An 18,247-nucleotide genomic window follows, 5' to 3' on the forward strand; every position below is an offset into this window, starting at 1 on the left:
TTCTCTCTCAAAGAAAAATATGTTGCCTCTTACACTTGAATTATGTAGAAAAAGATGGTCATAAAGGACTGTTATGAAAAACTACAACTGTATAAATTGCAATTTAAATTACTAACCTATTATATCTAAACACTTTTTTAGACTGATGCTATTAGTCTGAATCTACAGAAGCTGATCAAGGCAGTAAGATCAAAGAATTGTCTTTGCAGTCACACTGTGCTTCTCCGAATACTGGAGCAGTACATTTGACTTTAAAAGTTCATTTTGTTTTAGTAATGTAATTTGTACTAACCAAACCTGACATGTCTAAATATTCTTATCAATTTCTTTATAATTAAACTACTCAGAAATTAATAAGACTGCTATTCTCTACGTTTAATTGAGTTTCATTTGTCCAGTCTTGCAGATTTACACCATGTTTGAGCCTATTTAGTGAATACTAAGAAAGTGCATTAGAAATATGATTAAATCAAGAAAATGTGCAATGTTGCTCATTCACTATGGAAGATTGTTGCCACAGGCCTTTACCTGGGCCTTGTAGAACCTCAGAGGTAATTTGCACCTAATATTTCAGAGCGTTTACCCTCCAATAGTTTATATTGGGGCAACACAGATGTGTTTACTTTTCTAACACTGGATCTGGCTTTCAGAGTTGTTTTGTGTGCTTTACTTAAGCCAAATTCATTGTTTATTATGGCTTCAACTATAATAAAATAACAGCTATATTGCTGATATATAAATGGACTATCTAGTTTTACAGCAGCTCCTGCAAGTACCTTTATATAGTTCCTGAAGTTATTCTGTGATTTCTTACATTCAGTACTTTTTTGGTGGACTGCAAAAAATACTCTGCTTCTGATATCAGTACTCTGTCACATAGTGCAGCTGTGTGTGATTTTGTGCCACTTTGTACCAGGACAAATAATGATACAAGGTGTAAAATACATAATGATCACATACTAAGTGCTCAGAACTACTGCAGCTTTTTGCTGCTGTTCTCCTACTTCAGTCCTTTAAACGTTTAGCTTTTCAGTAATGAGACTTCATGATTGTATAAAGCAATTATTTTCCATTACTCACACTGTAATGCAGCTGCTGACTGGTATATCTGGGTTTCATTCATTTTGGAACTATTTTTAAGTACTATATCACACACCTGCAGCTTGTCAGCCACTATTGTGACAAGCCGTACTGCCTACACAATTATTCAGGATTCTAGGAAGAAATATATATAAGATTTACTCTTTATCCCTGATGGTACTACAGAACCTGCTGGAAGTGCATGTGTCTCAGTAGCATGCTTTACTTTAAAAGTTCTAGAAGCCTTTGGTGAAGATGCCTTAAATTCCAATGCTTCTCAGAGAAATTTTAATATTCAAGATCCCTGAGTCTCAGAATTGACAGAAGCTATCCAGAGAACATACTTTGGGTTTAGACTTACTGGTGGGAAAAAGGAGTTCCAGGTTTCTGTGGTATCATCACTGCTTGTGCTTATGTTAACATTGCAGGTATCAATCTGTGACATGCTCAGCCCATGTGAAATCCCAGAATCCTGGAATTCTTCATTTTGTTGTCTCTTCATGCTAGCCAGCATCTGCAGTTCAGATGAACTCACTGTATTTGAGTTGTAGTTTCTCCAGTCATACTGCTGTGAAATAAAATGGAAAAGTCAGCAATACAGACAGGATCATGGAACAGAATAGATGAGTGAAACAGGGACCATGGAGAATCTCTTGGAGAATCTTCAAGAAGCTCCAATACTAAAAGAGGAACAAAATGTTTACTAGAAAAGACTGGTTAACAGATTTCTGTTCAACTATGAAGATCAACCACATTTATATGTAATTACAGGAAGGAAGAACATCACAAACACTGCAGTTTGTCTCCTGTTTTTACTGCAGTTTGAATCCAGGGTGTTTGGTGAAGTTGCTGTTACACTGTGGTAAAAACAGGAGACAAGAGCAGGCTTTAAGAAGTCCAAAAATCCAGCAGCAACAATTGCTCAAGCATTAAAGGCAAATCTTGAAATAAATGAAATCACACAGTTATCACAGTATCATCAACACCATCAACATAACATTTAGTTTTTGGTCAAGCACAGTTGTAAATTTCTCTGGAAAGTTACACACTAGCATTAAATTTCAAAAGTTATTTTGGCAATTTCCTACTGTATAAATTTTCAAATAAACTTCACTGTCTTTTTGTTTTTCTTTATATCCATTGGTTGAATTATTAATGCAACTCTAATTGTCATATCAAACTTGATCTACAGGCCAAAAGCTGAAAATGCATACTAACCATTTTTCACTTTGTACTTAAGCCTCATCTAAAACCTTATGATAAGATAGTTTAAGGTCATCCAACCTGCTGTGGCATCAACTTTGTTTAAAGAACTCCTTTTTTTAAGAATAACTTTTCCTTTTTTAAAGTGTCCACACAGATTGCTGTTTCACAAAGGAACAGGTCTGATATCTGAGGTATCTAGTTTTGGTTCTGAAGAAACTACAAAGCATTTCTGCTTAAAAAGTGAATCCAAGCAGTGACCAGGACTTCAGATCAGTGGAATATTGGCCAGTGGGCTGCGAGACACTATAACAGGTCCCCAAAGAGGGACAGTGCTTTGATTCCAGTGAAGAGAATGGAGCTTTTAGACCAGCAGTGTACATGTTCCTGGCAGAAGGTATGATCTCACAGTCTGTTTTGCTGTGAGAAGGCACCAGGTAACTGAACACCTCACGAACACATGGAAGTCAGCAATACGAGTGATACAAACACTGCTGGCTTTTCCCGCTATTAATGCAGTGTGTATATGCTTTAGTGTGTCCTTTAGGGGTACGAAAGTCACCTTAGCACCAGAAGACATACTAAAGTATTACACACTGAATTATGATTACAACCTCCTTTGCTTTCTTCCTATGTGTATAAGATAAAAGGCAGAAGAAGATACCAGAAGATAAAAGATATAAGTACATGGCAGAAGCAGCTTGCACAGCTGCCGCATCTTTTTTACCTCTGGCTTTTGAGGTCCAAGCTTCATTCCTTACTAGTGTCATTAGTTCTACCATTTTCAATCCTAAAATAATACAGGATGTTTACTCCAGATGCTTTCTGAATGTTTGTGACCAGCTCAGTTACTATTTCCTCACTTTGTTACCCTTGGCAGTCTGCTTTGCTCTGATCTATCAGTATTCTACCAGATCTACAGCTGCTTTTTTATTGATCATACTGAAGATGCTGATTTCCTGTTAATTTTTCTATATATAGACCTTCTGCAGTTATTTGATTATTGTAAGAGAAGCTGTGGCTTACCTTTCTTATCTCATATAAGCAGCAATTGGCATGCAGTCATTAAACTGACAGCACGAACTGGTGCTTTGCAGCATAAACGCCCTAACCATTGAAAACACTTTATTCTCATTCTCTTTTTAATAAAAGCAAAACATTGCCCAAACCTGCTTGTCCTTTGCTTTACATGTATGAAGAAAGGGGCATAGATTTTTGGAATTTTTACAGCATAATTCTAAATATGCTGCTGTTTTTACCCTGCAGCTTATTTCAAATTGTCATTCTGTTTTCTTTTCCTGTAATGGTCCCCCTTTGGAAATACCACTCTCAGGAAGGAGAAGAGATGTCATGACAATTTCCTGTGTTAAACATCCCATTCAATAAACTCCTAATAAAGGAGAAAGAGTTTAGACTACTTATTCTTCAGATTCAGATTACTATTACCAAAAAGCCTCTTTAAAAATTTTATTTTGTCTTAGTTGATTTTCAAAGAAAGAATTTGGAAACTGAATTTGAAATTAAGTTCACTTTGTAATTTAGAAGAAACTTTTGATGTAAGAAGTAATTTTGCAATACTCGTAAATTTGTCTAAAATTAATATTTCATTTACTAATTAAAAGCTTATCTCTTCTATTTGCATATCCTTTCCTTACAATAAAGTATTTTTATTAAGCACTTAAAACTTTTCCTAGATTGACAAACCCAGTTGTTTAAAGGATTTTTTTCATATATAATGACATTTGCATTCTTCTAGGTTCAAATGATTTGTTCAGAATTGTCTGAATGTAGTTATACGTGTGGAAAACTTTAATTACTAGCTATCTACATGCCCACAATATTACCCAGAGGGCTATACTTCTTTCTTAATTAAAAATATTTGAACTTAATAATAGAGAACTCTATTAAAACATGAATAAAACATTGCAAGCAACCAGGTCCTTAAAGCGTATTAAGCAGTTGGCAAATCGATTGTAGGAAGAGTTGGTTAAGCATTTTTTTCTTTACTAGTCCTCTGTACGAGCACAAAAAGGAGTGTCAAAGAACTCCAAGGAAGGGATTCTGGATGGGAAAATGTTAATACTTGACCAAGTCAAGTATGAGAGCTAAATCTGCCAGATATTTTAATCTTATATTTTGTAGCAATAAAATGAGGTCTGTAGCTTTTGAGTTTTTATACACTGATAACAGGATTTGTTCTTGAAAAAAAACACCAAACTTACAAGCAACAAATTATAAGTGCAATACATTTACAGCTATACATTTACATTTACATTTACAGCTATAAGTGCAGTATGTTAATGACCCTACAGTCTAAATTAGCAATCAACTATTGCAATCCACCTAGATAGTCTATATTTAGGTAAATTCTACAGGACAAAGTTGATGACTGCATTAACTTTTAGAAAAGTAATCAATGGATCATTTCATTTGTTGTGGACAAATAGATTTCAGTTATTATTAACAACAAATATAATTGAATTTCAAGTGGAACAATTTTCCAAAACTGGAAAAAAATCAGGAAACAAGAGAGGAATAGATTTAATCATGAAACTATAAATAGTTACTGGAAAACAGAAAAATTAAATTCCTATAAATTATACTATGAGGGAAAGGGAATGCAAAATACAAACAAATTTTGTTGTACACTTATAGACAGATACTGGGATATGAACCTATTTAAGAGAGAGTCAGATTATCAGTATCAACTGGGGTTTTCTATCACTAAAAATTACCGAAACATTATCTCCTTTCTAAATACAAAAGAACCCATGCATTGCATTCTTCTGCATTTTCTACATCACTAGTGGCAACTCTAATGTCTTTTCCAGATCATAAATACACAGAACATATGCTGCTGTTCATAGGACTTTCTTTGCTTTTTAATTTTTTCCATTTTATAGTCTTCAAAATCAACAGCCACTGGTATTTTTCATTACCATAAAGTCACAGCACTGCTTCTGATTTTCACTTGCACTATTGTATTTCATTCCCCTTGCTTCCCCCTAATACACTTCCTTCCCAAAGGAAACCAGGCTCCACAACTTTCATGGAAAAGGATGTTCTATTTTTATCAGGAAAACCCCAAGGCCTTTACCAATCTGATAAGCTTCTTGTAGAATACAGGAAGAGATTTCCAGAATCCCCCGTCTGAGAGACACCTCACAGGACTGTGAGACACATCAACCCCAGTCCCTGCACCAGGACTGAAATAGATTCATTTCACAAAAAGCACTGAAGTATCAGTGGCATGTTGTGCATTTCCCCATAACACAGGAAATACAAAGAAAAGCTGAACACATGCTTTGCTAGACCTTATTCTTTAATCTGATGCCCAATTTGGATTGCTCCTTCTAGCCCAATGCCCAGATTTCCATACCCACTGCAGGGCTGTCCATCCTCAGCAGCCAGAGCAGCCCAAATTAGGCAAGGTAGAACCATTCAGCATGATGACCCTGCCCCAGCAGCCACGTCCTTGTCCCATGGAACTTGTCCCCCCTGCTTCCCCCTTCACAGAGGCTTTCAAATCAGGTAACTAAAATTAGCTGTATCGACAGGTCACAGAATTGCTACAGACTAAAATTCCTTTAGTAGCTTGGTAAGTCAGCTTGTGGCACAGCTTTGCTGCTGGTTCTCAATCACATAATTTATTATTGTTCAGGGCTGTCGCAGAGAGACTATGAAGTGCCCAGATTAACGCTCTTTCTATGGCCACTCATTAATGTATCAATTCAAAATCTGTCAATGTTCCTTAGCAATTGTTCAGTCCCAAACTAACTCCCATATTTCCAAAATGTAAGTTGCTCAATGACAACTCTTTTTATCTATAAACCACTGTGATTTGTTTTATTTGGAGAATTATTTTGTGTGCTACAAAAACCTACAAAATCAACTTTCAACAGACTGAGCTCAGTAAATGCTGTTATGATGAAACCAGAATATATTTGGATGAAAGATGTACTATTAATCACTTAATACAAATGAGTATATCTAATATAGCTTCTCTATACAATCTAGTAATTTAATTTCAAAGTAAAAATCACTTACACAAGTCTGTGCTGTCAGACAGGAATTTTCTTTTGAGATTTTCTTGAGAGACGTTTTACTGACGGATCTTTCTAATTGATCATAAACTCCTTCATATCTTTCATATTTTTCAGATCCATTTCTAATTGCTTTAAAGGAGTTAGATTTACTTTTAGTTGGAGAAAGAGAAAGGATAGGCTTTAAGTTTCTCTGAGAGCTAAGAGAGTCTGATTTTCTCACAGTGGAACTCTGTGGTTTTGGTAAAATGGTCTCATTGAGATTATGTTTGCTGTGCTCCTTATTCTTCCAGTATTCAGTTTTCCATGACATCATTTTTAATGGGATCTCTTTAAAAACTGCTGAATCAGATGTTCCTTGTCTACAGCAGCTGATCTCAAGGTTCTCAGTACCCTGGATGAGTCCATTTATGTCATCCTAAATTCAGGAAACAAAGCAAGGGCAGTTGGTTTCCTCTCATCATTACACAATTCAGTTTTACATAATCTTAAAACATTTCAAAAATCTCTCTTTAATTTCTGCTTTCTAATTCTAATTTTGCAAGGGTTCTGCAAAACAGATGCTTTTCCTTGCAACTACACTGACTATACCATAAACATATTCTTACATCTCAAATAGATTACTCTTTTCAAAATGTTGCCCCAAATTTAGATTGCTAATCTCCCAAACCTGTGTCTTACCTGATAATCATAATTTCAATAAAATTTATTAAACCTGTAAACCAAAACTAAGCAAATAGTCCTCAAGAATGATGTCTTTCCTTTGAATTATTAAAATACCATATTTTCACATCACATCTTCAACTTAAATGTAGCAGGAATAACTCCTGCTGAGATCACTTTGCTCACCTCTGGTAATCATATGGTACAAAATATCATGTTCATTACCATTTGAATATAGTTTAAGAATTTTAGAGGTTAGTCTGCTAACCTCATACTCGTGCTCCTAACAATGTCTCTGCAAAATATCTCATGAATCAAGTGCACGATGTTCACTCACACCCCATCTCAACAACAAACAGCAGGACTGAACAGATGGGAAGAAAAATAATGGGGAAGCACATCTAGTGTTTGCCTCAATGCTCTTACTCTGAAGGAAGAAAGGATGAGAGAGGCCTCATCTTCATCTCATGTTGCTGCTCCTCTGCCATATGCCACCACACAGGATGTAAGGCAGGATATATTACAGCATTCAGCAAGACACTGAAATATCATCTGCTGTGTTGCCTCTCACAGCCACGTGCAGTCCTACTGCACAGGAAAGTGATGCGAGTTTGTTACTGACTTCAGTGAGTCCAGGACTGCACAGAATGAAAATTACATTCAAGAAGATAATAACTCAATTTTATTAATATGGACATGTTGGAAGTTTATATTTAATTCCCTCAGTAATTTCCTTGAATTAGGAATCCTTTCTTCCCTCTTTTTCATGGATTTTTAGTGACGTATCAGTGAAATTATCTATTGCCTTTGTAAGGGTACATTATCATATTTAATCTTATTTCTTGATTCTTTGAAATATTTTATTTGTTCAGTGAAGGCTTCACTGAAGCACTGGCCTGTTACACTTAAAACAGCATTTTTGACAGCAGTATGTGCTATGTGGTCACACCTGCCACAGTTGCATAACTCTTGCAATCAGTAAGAGTTCTTGGTTTTGCTCTGCGTTTGGCACAATCCATAAATGCTGCCATGACAAGCTTAATCATACAAAGTCTCTGAGAGAAATCTGAGCTGAAAGCATGGACATTCACATAATTACAAAATAAGTCACTTGATGGTGAATAGTTCCAACAGAAGAAGGAATTTTTATCCTTTACTGATTATTTGACTCTGATAATTGAAAAACAGCATTGAACTATTTCAGTGACTAATTAGTAACACTAAAGGGAATTCATACATACTTGTTTTCAGTTTGCAAAAATTTATTCCCCAAAAGCCAAAAGTTACATAAACTGTCTAATTCTAGCACAGTTATTGTGCATATCTTACATATCTCAGTGCATGCAACACAGAGGGAGTCAATGTCCACTTAACGGAAGGAAATGGTGACACAAACTGAAGGGAAACTTTTGGCCTTTTAATCAGTCTGACACATTTAAACTGAAAAGGTATGCAAAATCTTGTTTTAATTAAAGAAAAAAAAAAAAGAAAAGTTTTACTTATATTTTCCAGGAGAAATGCAATTTACACTCACATCTAATTATTTAAATTGTAGGCTGAGATATCTATTTTATTTGTTGTAACTCAAGAGCATGTACATCTTCATGGGCATTATACACAAACATAGTTTATTTGAATTTCAGAGGAAGTTGTAATCATGATTACTAGAAACAATAATAGTGTAAATTTAACATATATTTAAAAAAACCCAACACTGCAGGATTCAGCATAATTTGGTCAAATAAATATTTTGTCATATAGGTGAAGTACACTGAGAAACATGTCATGGTTGGGTTAAGAATTTTGGCAATTTTGCAAAGATACCTTAAACTGTGCTAAACCAGATAGAATTAAGTTAGCTATCATGGCTTTTCCAAGATCCTCTTTCCCATATTTCCCAGGCTTGAAAGAAAACTGTTTTCCAGTTTACCTCAGTAATGCAAAGTAGAGCCCTCTGAATATGAAATGTATCCAGACTATCAATATAAAGCTGACTTCAAGAAGCAACACAAAATGTATCTGTACAAGGAAGAGGATGAATATGGGCAAAATATGACTGCTAAGTAATTTGTTGGTTCAGTGGCTTCTTTCACATGAAAGAAAGGCTTAACTATGAATTACTAATGTTGCAGACTGAGAAAAACAAACTCTTCTAGCTCTGTAAGCCTAATGCATCTTCAGCTGCAGTGCTGATACTATTTAATGCAGTTTGCATCCAAAGATAATTACTGAAACAAGGGTTGTTCCCTATCACACCTCTGGCACATAATCAAAGAAAAACTTTTAGATTATGTAATACCTAAATTTTTTAAAGGAAGACAGGGGTCCTCTATCACTCTCTTGCATCAACCCTCGAGAATGGCCACTAATGTCCCCAGTGTTCTTCTTTTGCTGTAAAAGCAGGAGTACTTGGCTACTGTTTTTTCTTTGTGTGCTTGGCACTGGATCTGTATAGATCTATATAAATATAAAAAAACCGTTTCTTTCCTTTTTATTAATTTTATTGCTGAAAGATTTCTACACTGAAAAATAATTAAAGTTGGTGATGCTGACACAGCTCAGACAGGATATAAAGTAGAAATACCAATAATCAAGTGGCATTCAAAAGCTGAAATTTCTTAATTCACTTTCAACAACGTCAGTGAGCAAAAATAGTCTCCACTTACAGTTTTAAAATGTACAATGAAGTCTTATTTACTGCACTCATGAGCAACCATAATGGACTTGCATCTCACCCAAATTTATGATGCAGGCTTTTTTTTTTTTTTTGGAGTAATGATGCACAATTCTCACATCCCTCTGTTAGCACAGAGGCTCACAGAGAATTGGGTTACTTTTCCTCACTTTTTACACATGGTACACCTGCAGTTTCACTCCTGTACCCAGTTAGACACAGCAACCTGACAAAGACAAATCTACCTGTAGGTATATGGGGAAAAGATGATTTATCCTCTGTCTAGCTTGAAGACAGAATCTCATCCTAAGAGTTTTAGGATGAAGACCGCTTTATCAAGAATTACAGGTACAAAGTGGCCTACCTCTTCACTGCTGTCAGTTCCTTGGAAGTTATCTTGTGTCTTCTCATCTACTCTGTTACTGTCTGGCTCCAAATCCAAAGGGAAAACATAACGTTCTGGTGACATATTTGGAGACTTCCCATGAGGAGCTGATCGAGGTCTTGATGAAAATGTGAAAACCTCTTTATTGTTCACTTGCTGATCACCTGTTTCGCTGTTGTGATGTTCAACAGAGGCATTCTGGGGTGAGTTTAAATTATGGCAGGCTGAATCTTCAGTAGCTATGAACTGATCACTCCTATCCAACCGAATACTCTCAGTGAAATTTCCTGGAAACTCCCATTCATCTGAAACACACAATGTTTATTTCAATGCCAAATATGTAAATTGTGTGATACCTTGATCGTGCTTATTTTTTCAGGAAGTTGTACAGCAAAGGAAGCTTTTCTAGTACAGAAGCATTTTGCTTATCAGATTTTTACAGTTGGAAGAGTGGCGAGGATGTAATACAGAAAGATAAGGCTGCTTTCAATGTGCAATAAAGTTAAAAACATTTCTAGATCACAGATCAAAAAATATATAGGCTTTGGTGCATGACACGTGGGCCTTCAATTTGCAAACCTGAAACTATTTAGGTGTCAAGATTTGAGACCTGCAACTGAATTTTATTCTAGGAAAACACAATTGTATTAAATTCAGCCATTGTTTTTTTTTTCTATAGGCATTTTTTTGTGGCTGGCATTTAAAAAAAATAAACATACATTGGTGGAAAGTTCATAATATTACAATTTGCTGCTTCTTCATGGCTGAAATTCTGCACTTTCTTTTACATCTAGAACTTATGGTTTAAATCTCAATTTCAAACAACCTCTCTGATGAAAAATAGTGTGACATAAAAAATGTATGAAGATATCTGTTTCACCAAGTTTCCCTGAATACAGTCACTACTAATCTGACAATTTTAAAACAAACAATAAACTCCAGAAATGGATTTAAAGATTGAGTGCAGCTGATACACATGAAAAGACCATTTTTATATTCTTATTGTTAACTTATATTTTACTGTCTGGAATGATGGTATAGAAAAAAATGTCAATTTGATTGATTAAAACCAATCTCAAATAGCATCTGAGAAAAGGAGAACTGCTCAAGTATCCAATACTCCCTTATCTTCATTAAAGGTAGTGTGGTGTGGATTATTCACTAGATATTGAAACTTTCTGGCTCCATAAAACAAAGTTATCATCAACCATATTGAAAAAGCCTCAATAAAAAAAAACCTAAAAATGTAATAATAAAGTAACTCTGCAGTAATAAAATGCTTGCCATCACAGAAGACAGTAGGTTTACTCTGGTATTTTAGTTTTAGCTTTGTAAAGTTACCACTTCAGGCAGACTCAGCAGCTTTGGAGGTGGGAGTGAAGTCTGAACCCCCATAAATGAAGGCAAGAGAAAGAAGAATGTGATACCAGAAGAAACAGCTGTCTTCTTACTGGGTGCTGTGATTTTTCCAATTTACTTATGACAGCTAGTAAAGCTATGAAACTCCAGTTAATATCCAGGAACCAGTGAAAACTACTTGCTACATTTTTCAAAACAACAACAAAAAAATCTTCAAACTTACCTAGCTAAGAAAATGTTTGTATTTTTTCCTATCTCAGTACTCTTCAGCCTTCGGACCAGCCTGGCACCCACTCCTCCACATTGTAGTCTGGATACATTTTATGAAGTTTCAATGGCAGTGGCTTGACTTAGACCAAGTGTATAACACACACTTCTTTAATATTCAGAAGGTCTTTTCCCCATCATGAAATTAGATTGGACAAGTGTTGTGCTGCCTTTGCAGTTAACAAATACCCCCAGCTCAGACCACTGCAACAAGCCCTCTAAGGTGTGGTTATATGTTTAGTGTACAACCCACTTTATGAGAATTCACTAATTCTTATGCACAAAGGACTGTGAATGAGTAGAGAAGTGGCTTAATTTTTATTTTGGCCTACTGACTTAATAACAACTTCCCTAACTGCAGTCTCAACTGTTCTATTCTCATTCTAGAATAACTTCTAAATGCTGTTTATTTCCAGACGGCGTTACAGACAAAATTTTGTAATGAATTCTGAAGCAAAAAAAGGTGATAAATCACTTGCTCTTGAGATTTTAAGTAAATTTTAAATAAAGTTTCAAAACTTGGAAAAGAAAGCCTAAGTTTTTGTAAGGTGTTTAGAGAATAGTAGGCAATTACAGTCTTACACTTCTGACTCTGCCTCAGACATCCACAAACTCCTCACGTATCACTTTACTCAACATAGCGAGTAATGTCTTGCCCAAATAAAAAGTATTCCAGAAGTATAAAGAACTATTTTAAAATACTTAGTCTCTGGATAATATTTAGCCTGAATATTCTGCCTGTTTAGTCTAAGCCTCCCTGAAAGGAACAACATTCATTTCCAGAGATGTTAGAGAAATATACTTGAGTTAGGAGAAAGTTAAATGTAAATATTAGTTTGCATAGCTCAGTACTTATTCTTCATGAAATATGAGGGAGAAGGCAGAAAAGTCTGTAAGTCTTTAAGATGACATTTTATGGTGGTTACAGAGTTCAGCAACTTCTGTAACTTCTTGTATAGGCTACAGGGAGTTTTGGACCAAACAAAATCCCATTACCTCTCCAACAAAAACTCTACTACAATTTCTTTTTAACTCAGTATTTCCATGTCAATTGTAACAAATAATTTGGAGTACCTTCTTAGCAAAATATGCAAACTACTGTGTAATCACAACATTGCAGCAAACAACATAAATGCAAGAATGATCACCTTAACATCTAATTAGCTCTTCTACATAGTCAGACTTATGTTAAAGCTTCTAATTGCAGCCTAACATTTTAATGAAGGTTTCAGCATTGAGTAAATAAGATTGGCATAAACAACGTTCCCTCGTTTTATTTTTTTCCCCTCAGTTAAAAACAATTTACCTTGGTAAAGGTACAGTACACCTGCTACAGAAGACAGGCTGATTTGAGGTTATAATAAATCTAAGAGACATTATTATAAATAGCAACGCCTAATCTCAAAGGTAATAAGAACAACTGCTTATGAAAGTTTTCCTACCCCCAGCAAATTTAAATTAATATTTACTCAAGCCAATGGCAGAACAAGTGCAGTGCTGCTCCAAGATCTCCATAGGCTATGGCTGCACAGGGGTCAAGAATATTAAATGCCTGGTGATAAGAGTAGTGTATGATGGATTCCTGTTGGTACAAATTGCTTTGACCATTGTAAAAGAGGAGCCAGAAATCATGGAAGCTTGCACTTGGCTTGGGGAATGTGGTTTTGTTCCAAGGACTCTGTCATAGGTTTATGTACATTTACACTTTGTCAGAAGTGTCAGGACTACAATTTTGGCTGAGTCATCACCACTGGCCCAGACTTGTGGTTGTTCACTCTGGGGTAAGATCAGTTGGGAGTTTCCTCACTAGAAGATCTGTCCTGAGGATTATGGGGTTACAACCTTGACAATGCACGAAATACAGCTAGAACTCAAGTTATCACATAAATCAAGATTTCTTTGCTTTTATTAGAAAGGTATTTGTTTTTAAAATGTGAGTACAAATAAATCCAGTTCTACAGAATAAAGAAATCATTACGTTATCTACAAACAATTAGATAATTTCATGTATTGAAGAGAAACTGAAATCTGCAAATTGAGCTACCAGTGACAGGCAATGAAAACACAGGGAAAGAAGTTTGTAGAATTGTACCTTACAAACTCACATCATACATTTATCTGCCTGTGCACACAATTAAGACTGTATAGAAACAGTTTTCATTCTTGCAAACAGAAACAGTGAAAGGGCAGAGCTTATACATAGCGTTCTTCCTCAGTTTTCTGCTTCTGAATTCATACAAGGACAACTAGACATGCCAGTCCACTGCCCTAAGTCTGTCTTTTCATATCACTTATATTTACATTAAATAACCAGTGTTGATTCAATTTTCTGAAATTCTAGCCCTAGATAGGGACCCTGATGTTCTAGATGAAGAACAAGTTAAGATTTGTGACTCCTGACCCAGAGTCCTCAAAATTCAGGTAAATTAAAAAATTCTCCATAAGGTTCTACTTGCCTGAACATCTTGCATCTGTTTCAGTCAAATTATGGCCCCCAACACAGCAATTACTGACACTGCCATAGTACATAATTGCTTCTAAACATCCTCAAAGAATAAACAAAATGGAAATCTCTCACAATGTGAAGGAAAACCTCGTTGGTCAATTTTGAGCACATTTGAGTAGTCTAACCACTTTTCAAATTGGTGGCTACGCCTTTTAACAGAAAGTAACACTACTTTTCCATAGAGACAAGGGTTATTTTTGCCACAATAATGCACTTCCTAGACAGGGGCAGATCGAGTTGATTGACACTGTGTGCCAAAAAAATATCCACACCTTTTGACAGACAATCCAAAACATAAACTGATGTGTCTTTCTGTGAGTAAGAACAAAATGTAATTCACCACTGAACTTCATAAACAAACAAACACCCCAATATTACATAGATACCATAGTTAATATTCCAGTTTCTTATTTGTGACAAGTAAAATTTCATGTTTGGAATCTTCAGTGTTAAATTTATTAGATATTTAAAGAATAAATTATTTTTAGTTCTTTTCCTTTTATTATGAGAGCAGAACACTTTTCTTTTTATATTCATTCACTGCTCTGGTACTCTGCTTAATCCTGCAAATCTTTATCAATGCTCAAAAGCAATTCTGTTGCAGGGTGTTTGATTTCCATAATCCCCCACAACACAGACATTTATTTTTATGTGAACTGCTTCTGGATCCTTTGAAATTAACAACAGATAGTCCCTCACACCACATAGAAATGAAATGTAAAATAACATAAAATGAGCATCATACCTCTGGTTATCTCCCATGTGTTTTTGGCTGCATTTTTTAGAGATGATCTTTTATGACTGTTCTTGTCTGGTGATGGTACTTGTGGTGAGGTGAGCTGAAAATCTGCTTCTCCACTCACAGATGTTTTCTGAGTCTGAATTTCAAGGTCTGAAATGCAATGCAGAAGCTTATGAATGCCTGTGAACACTCATATTGTGTGAATAATGGAGTACTGTGCTGGGATACAAACATCTTCCAAACAGCATGGGGGTCTTGTAGGGCAGCAGGAATATGACAATCACAAGGAAGTAAAAATTTAATAATAGGTATGGAAGATGGGCAAATCATAGAAGTTATAAAAAACAGGCTTGCAAAAGGCTTCAAAATAATCAAGAGCCACTGCAGCAGCTCAGTTGTTTGCACAGCATGAGGGAAAGCAGAGTATGTGCATAAACTGTGGCTACTGCCAGCAGGGGCTGATCCCCGGCTCAAATGCTTACAATGCGAATACCTGCAGAGAAAATGAGCATTTATTTAAGCTCATACAGGAGAATAAGCCATGATTTAATAAACACGTCTTCAGTAATTAATAAGGCAGATAAAGGATTAGGAAAACAAAGAATTAAGTCTTACATTCCAAAGCAGAATAAGGCACAAATTTTGGCCGTTTGAAAACTCTACATATTCTTTGCTTTATACTCTTACCATTTTGACATATATCTTCAGTTGTTTGGTGAGTATTTATTTTGCCTCCTTGATCTAAATAATCATTGCATGATGAGAACATTAGCTCCAATCTCTCAATGTTATGTATGGATTCAGCTGGCATTCCTGAATTTTGAAGTTGGCATGATCTATTACTTTTGCTACCCGAGGTCTTTGTCACCTTGAAAGACGTAATTTTCTTGGTAAAAGACAAAAAATGTAACAGCTTTCAAACTACTCCAAAATAAATACACATTCTGAATTACCCTTATTTTTCAAATAAATATTTCCAGATTTTTTTTTTTTTTTAATTACTATCTTTTCAGGAAACTTCCTGGCAGATGTGATTCAGTGTGGTATGTTCAATTTTTACAGTCTAATAACAGGCAGGGTTTTTTATTCACCGAGTGAATGGAAAACAAGGCAAAGAAAAGTGAAAAAAAAATAAAATTCACTATCAGAATAAAAAGACTAAAACTTGTAGTTATTCCAGACTTCAGGAGTCTTTTCTTTTTGGGAGAAAGAACTCTCATTTTACATCCTGGTTTTAAAGTGACTTCCTACAGAAGTGGATCTGGGAATTGTAGTCCTAACCAGATTCCAAAAACTTGCATATTGTTTGTTGACAGACTGAGAGCAGGTGTTTTCCCTGCCATTGTAATTGGCTCCATCACATGAGCTACACTATGGCTGACTGTCAGAGCATATTGAAATGCAGTTTCTGCTCTGCATCATAGCTCTCATCATAGGGAAAAATATTTACATACACAAATTTCAGCAGTCTAGAACAAAAAATTCAGAAAAATAAGAACGATAAGAAATCACAATAATCAGGGTAGAACGAGACTTCTTCAGGCATGATGCTGAAATTAAATCAGCCTGTTTCAGTCATGTTTTGTCGTCTTTGAAAGTTCTGAGTTCCACAAATCCCTGTGATCCTGTTCTGGTACTGAATCACTTTATATCATTACATTTATCATTATGTTTAGTCAGAGACCCCCTGCAATTAGGGCCTTCTGCCCCTTGATCTTTCATGGCATCTCTCAGAAGAGGCCTGGCTTCTCTATAGCCCTGCCTTAATTGAAAATAGCAACCAGATTCTCCCTCAGCCTTCTGTCCTGGGGGATGAAGTAACCCATGCCCTGCGCTGTAGCCACCCAAGCATTTTGCTTGCTCCCCGCTGGGATCCCTGGCACTGGGGGTCCATGACCTAACAGAGTATTCCAGGGACAGCCTCTGAAACAAACCTTTAGTGTAATTCCTCTGCTTGTCAATCTTTTCCTTTGTTGAAGTGCCAGCAGTGTTGTAGGAATTTAAACCTTCTTACCTCTCCAGGCACCTTTGTACTGACTCTCTTGTTTGAAGATGGAGGTGGCCCAAGGATCTTTGATCCAAATGCAATATGTGATACATCCTGAGTTTTACCGCTGCGTATGTTGCCTTGTCCTCTATTAATCAAGCTACCTAAGTAAAGAAAAGCAACAGTTAAAAAAATTACAGTACTTACAAACAAGAAAAAGTAGTATTTTTCAAATCAACTAAAAAAATTATGAATACTACATATACCTAAAAACTGTATTTCTTTAAAGCACAATCCCTAGAAATATAGGAATTGCAAATGCACATTTTATAAAAGTGTGTCAACACACAAGCAAGAAACTTCTGGTCTATTATTGAGAAATATTTCTAATCCCCTTGCTTTAAAGATTGATTTAAAAGGGGGATATTTATAAAAAAGAATTGGTTTGCATGAATTCTTTAGAACTTCAATGAAAACCTAACTTGTGACAGGAAGAAAAAAGAACTCTAATTAATAAATAATAGAATAAATAAATAATAACACAAAAAACCTGAGGCAAGGCTGTCAAGGTATCAGTCACAGCTAAGAGAACTATTTACATATAGCTTGCTTTTTGAAATTACTGAATCTGCTCTATTGCCAGGCCTGAGCCCTAATATTCTAAACACACTCTATTGCTGGTAAAATGTTCTGCCCCTTTTACTATTTATTTTTTTACTGCTTAAAGTGTAGATTTATTCATGTAATTCTTTTCAAGCACAGAAATTGCTAACCAGTCTGCAAGACAAACAAAAAGTAAGCATGGAATGCAGGTGAATGTTCTGAAAAAAATTAAAAAGGAAGGACAGGAAAATGAGTATGTATTAATTTTATCATCAGGGTTGCAGAACTGCATGTACTATCTACTATATCTATATATACTACATCTACTATATCTACTATATCTACTATATCTATTTTCCTCTTTTTTAATTCTCCAAGATTGTCAGTGAATTCTCCTTTTCAGAGCTGATAAAACCAGTATCTTCACATTAATTTATATTTAATACCTATAACGTCCAAAGATATTTTCTTGCTATAACTTCAGTGTTAAATTGCTATCTCACTTTAGAGACCTGACACCTTCATAAAGAAACTAAGTAGAAATAAAACAGTTTGTTGATTCCCCTAAGCATTTTTCATAACCTTATTTCAAGATCAGCTTTATTTACAGTGTCATCAAGGAAATGAAAAACAGATCATGCATTAGCCTCCAAATACCATAATTTACTGTACTAATAAGCACAAAAGAAGCCCCTTTCTGCCATTACCTTCCCCCCTTTTTCCTAATGTGACATT

The 18,247-nt window shown here is 35.5% G+C and overlaps 1 protein-coding gene across 2 annotated transcripts in view; it reads right to left on the reverse strand.

The window, feature by feature from the left end:
* CUNH3orf67 (chromosome unknown C3orf67 homolog) overlaps positions 1-18,247 on the reverse strand; it is a 65,059-nt gene that overhangs the window by 20,373 nt on the left and 26,439 nt on the right. The window contains exons 9-14 of one of the 2 annotated variants that reach the window (XM_027882376.1): positions 16,937-17,073; positions 15,610-15,808; positions 14,926-15,072; positions 10,028-10,353; positions 6,331-6,744; positions 1,442-1,648 (exon numbers count right to left, since the gene is read on the reverse strand). In XM_027882376.1, the coding sequence (XP_027738177.1) occupies positions 1,442-1,648; positions 6,331-6,744; positions 10,028-10,353; positions 14,926-15,072; positions 15,610-15,808; positions 16,937-17,073 (1,430 nt within the window). The remainder of the gene's footprint in view (positions 1-1,441; positions 1,649-6,330; positions 6,745-10,027; positions 10,354-14,925; positions 15,073-15,609; positions 15,809-16,936; positions 17,074-18,247) is intronic. The other variant, XM_027882377.1, reaches the window with a different exon arrangement.

This window comes from Empidonax traillii, unplaced genomic scaffold (assembly GCF_003031625.1).
Source record: "Empidonax traillii isolate 1590-97213 ecotype Southwest subspecies unplaced genomic scaffold, ASM303162v1 scaffold104:size2570737, whole genome shotgun sequence".
NCBI classification, from domain to species: domain Eukaryota; kingdom Metazoa; phylum Chordata; class Aves; order Passeriformes; family Tyrannidae; genus Empidonax; species Empidonax traillii.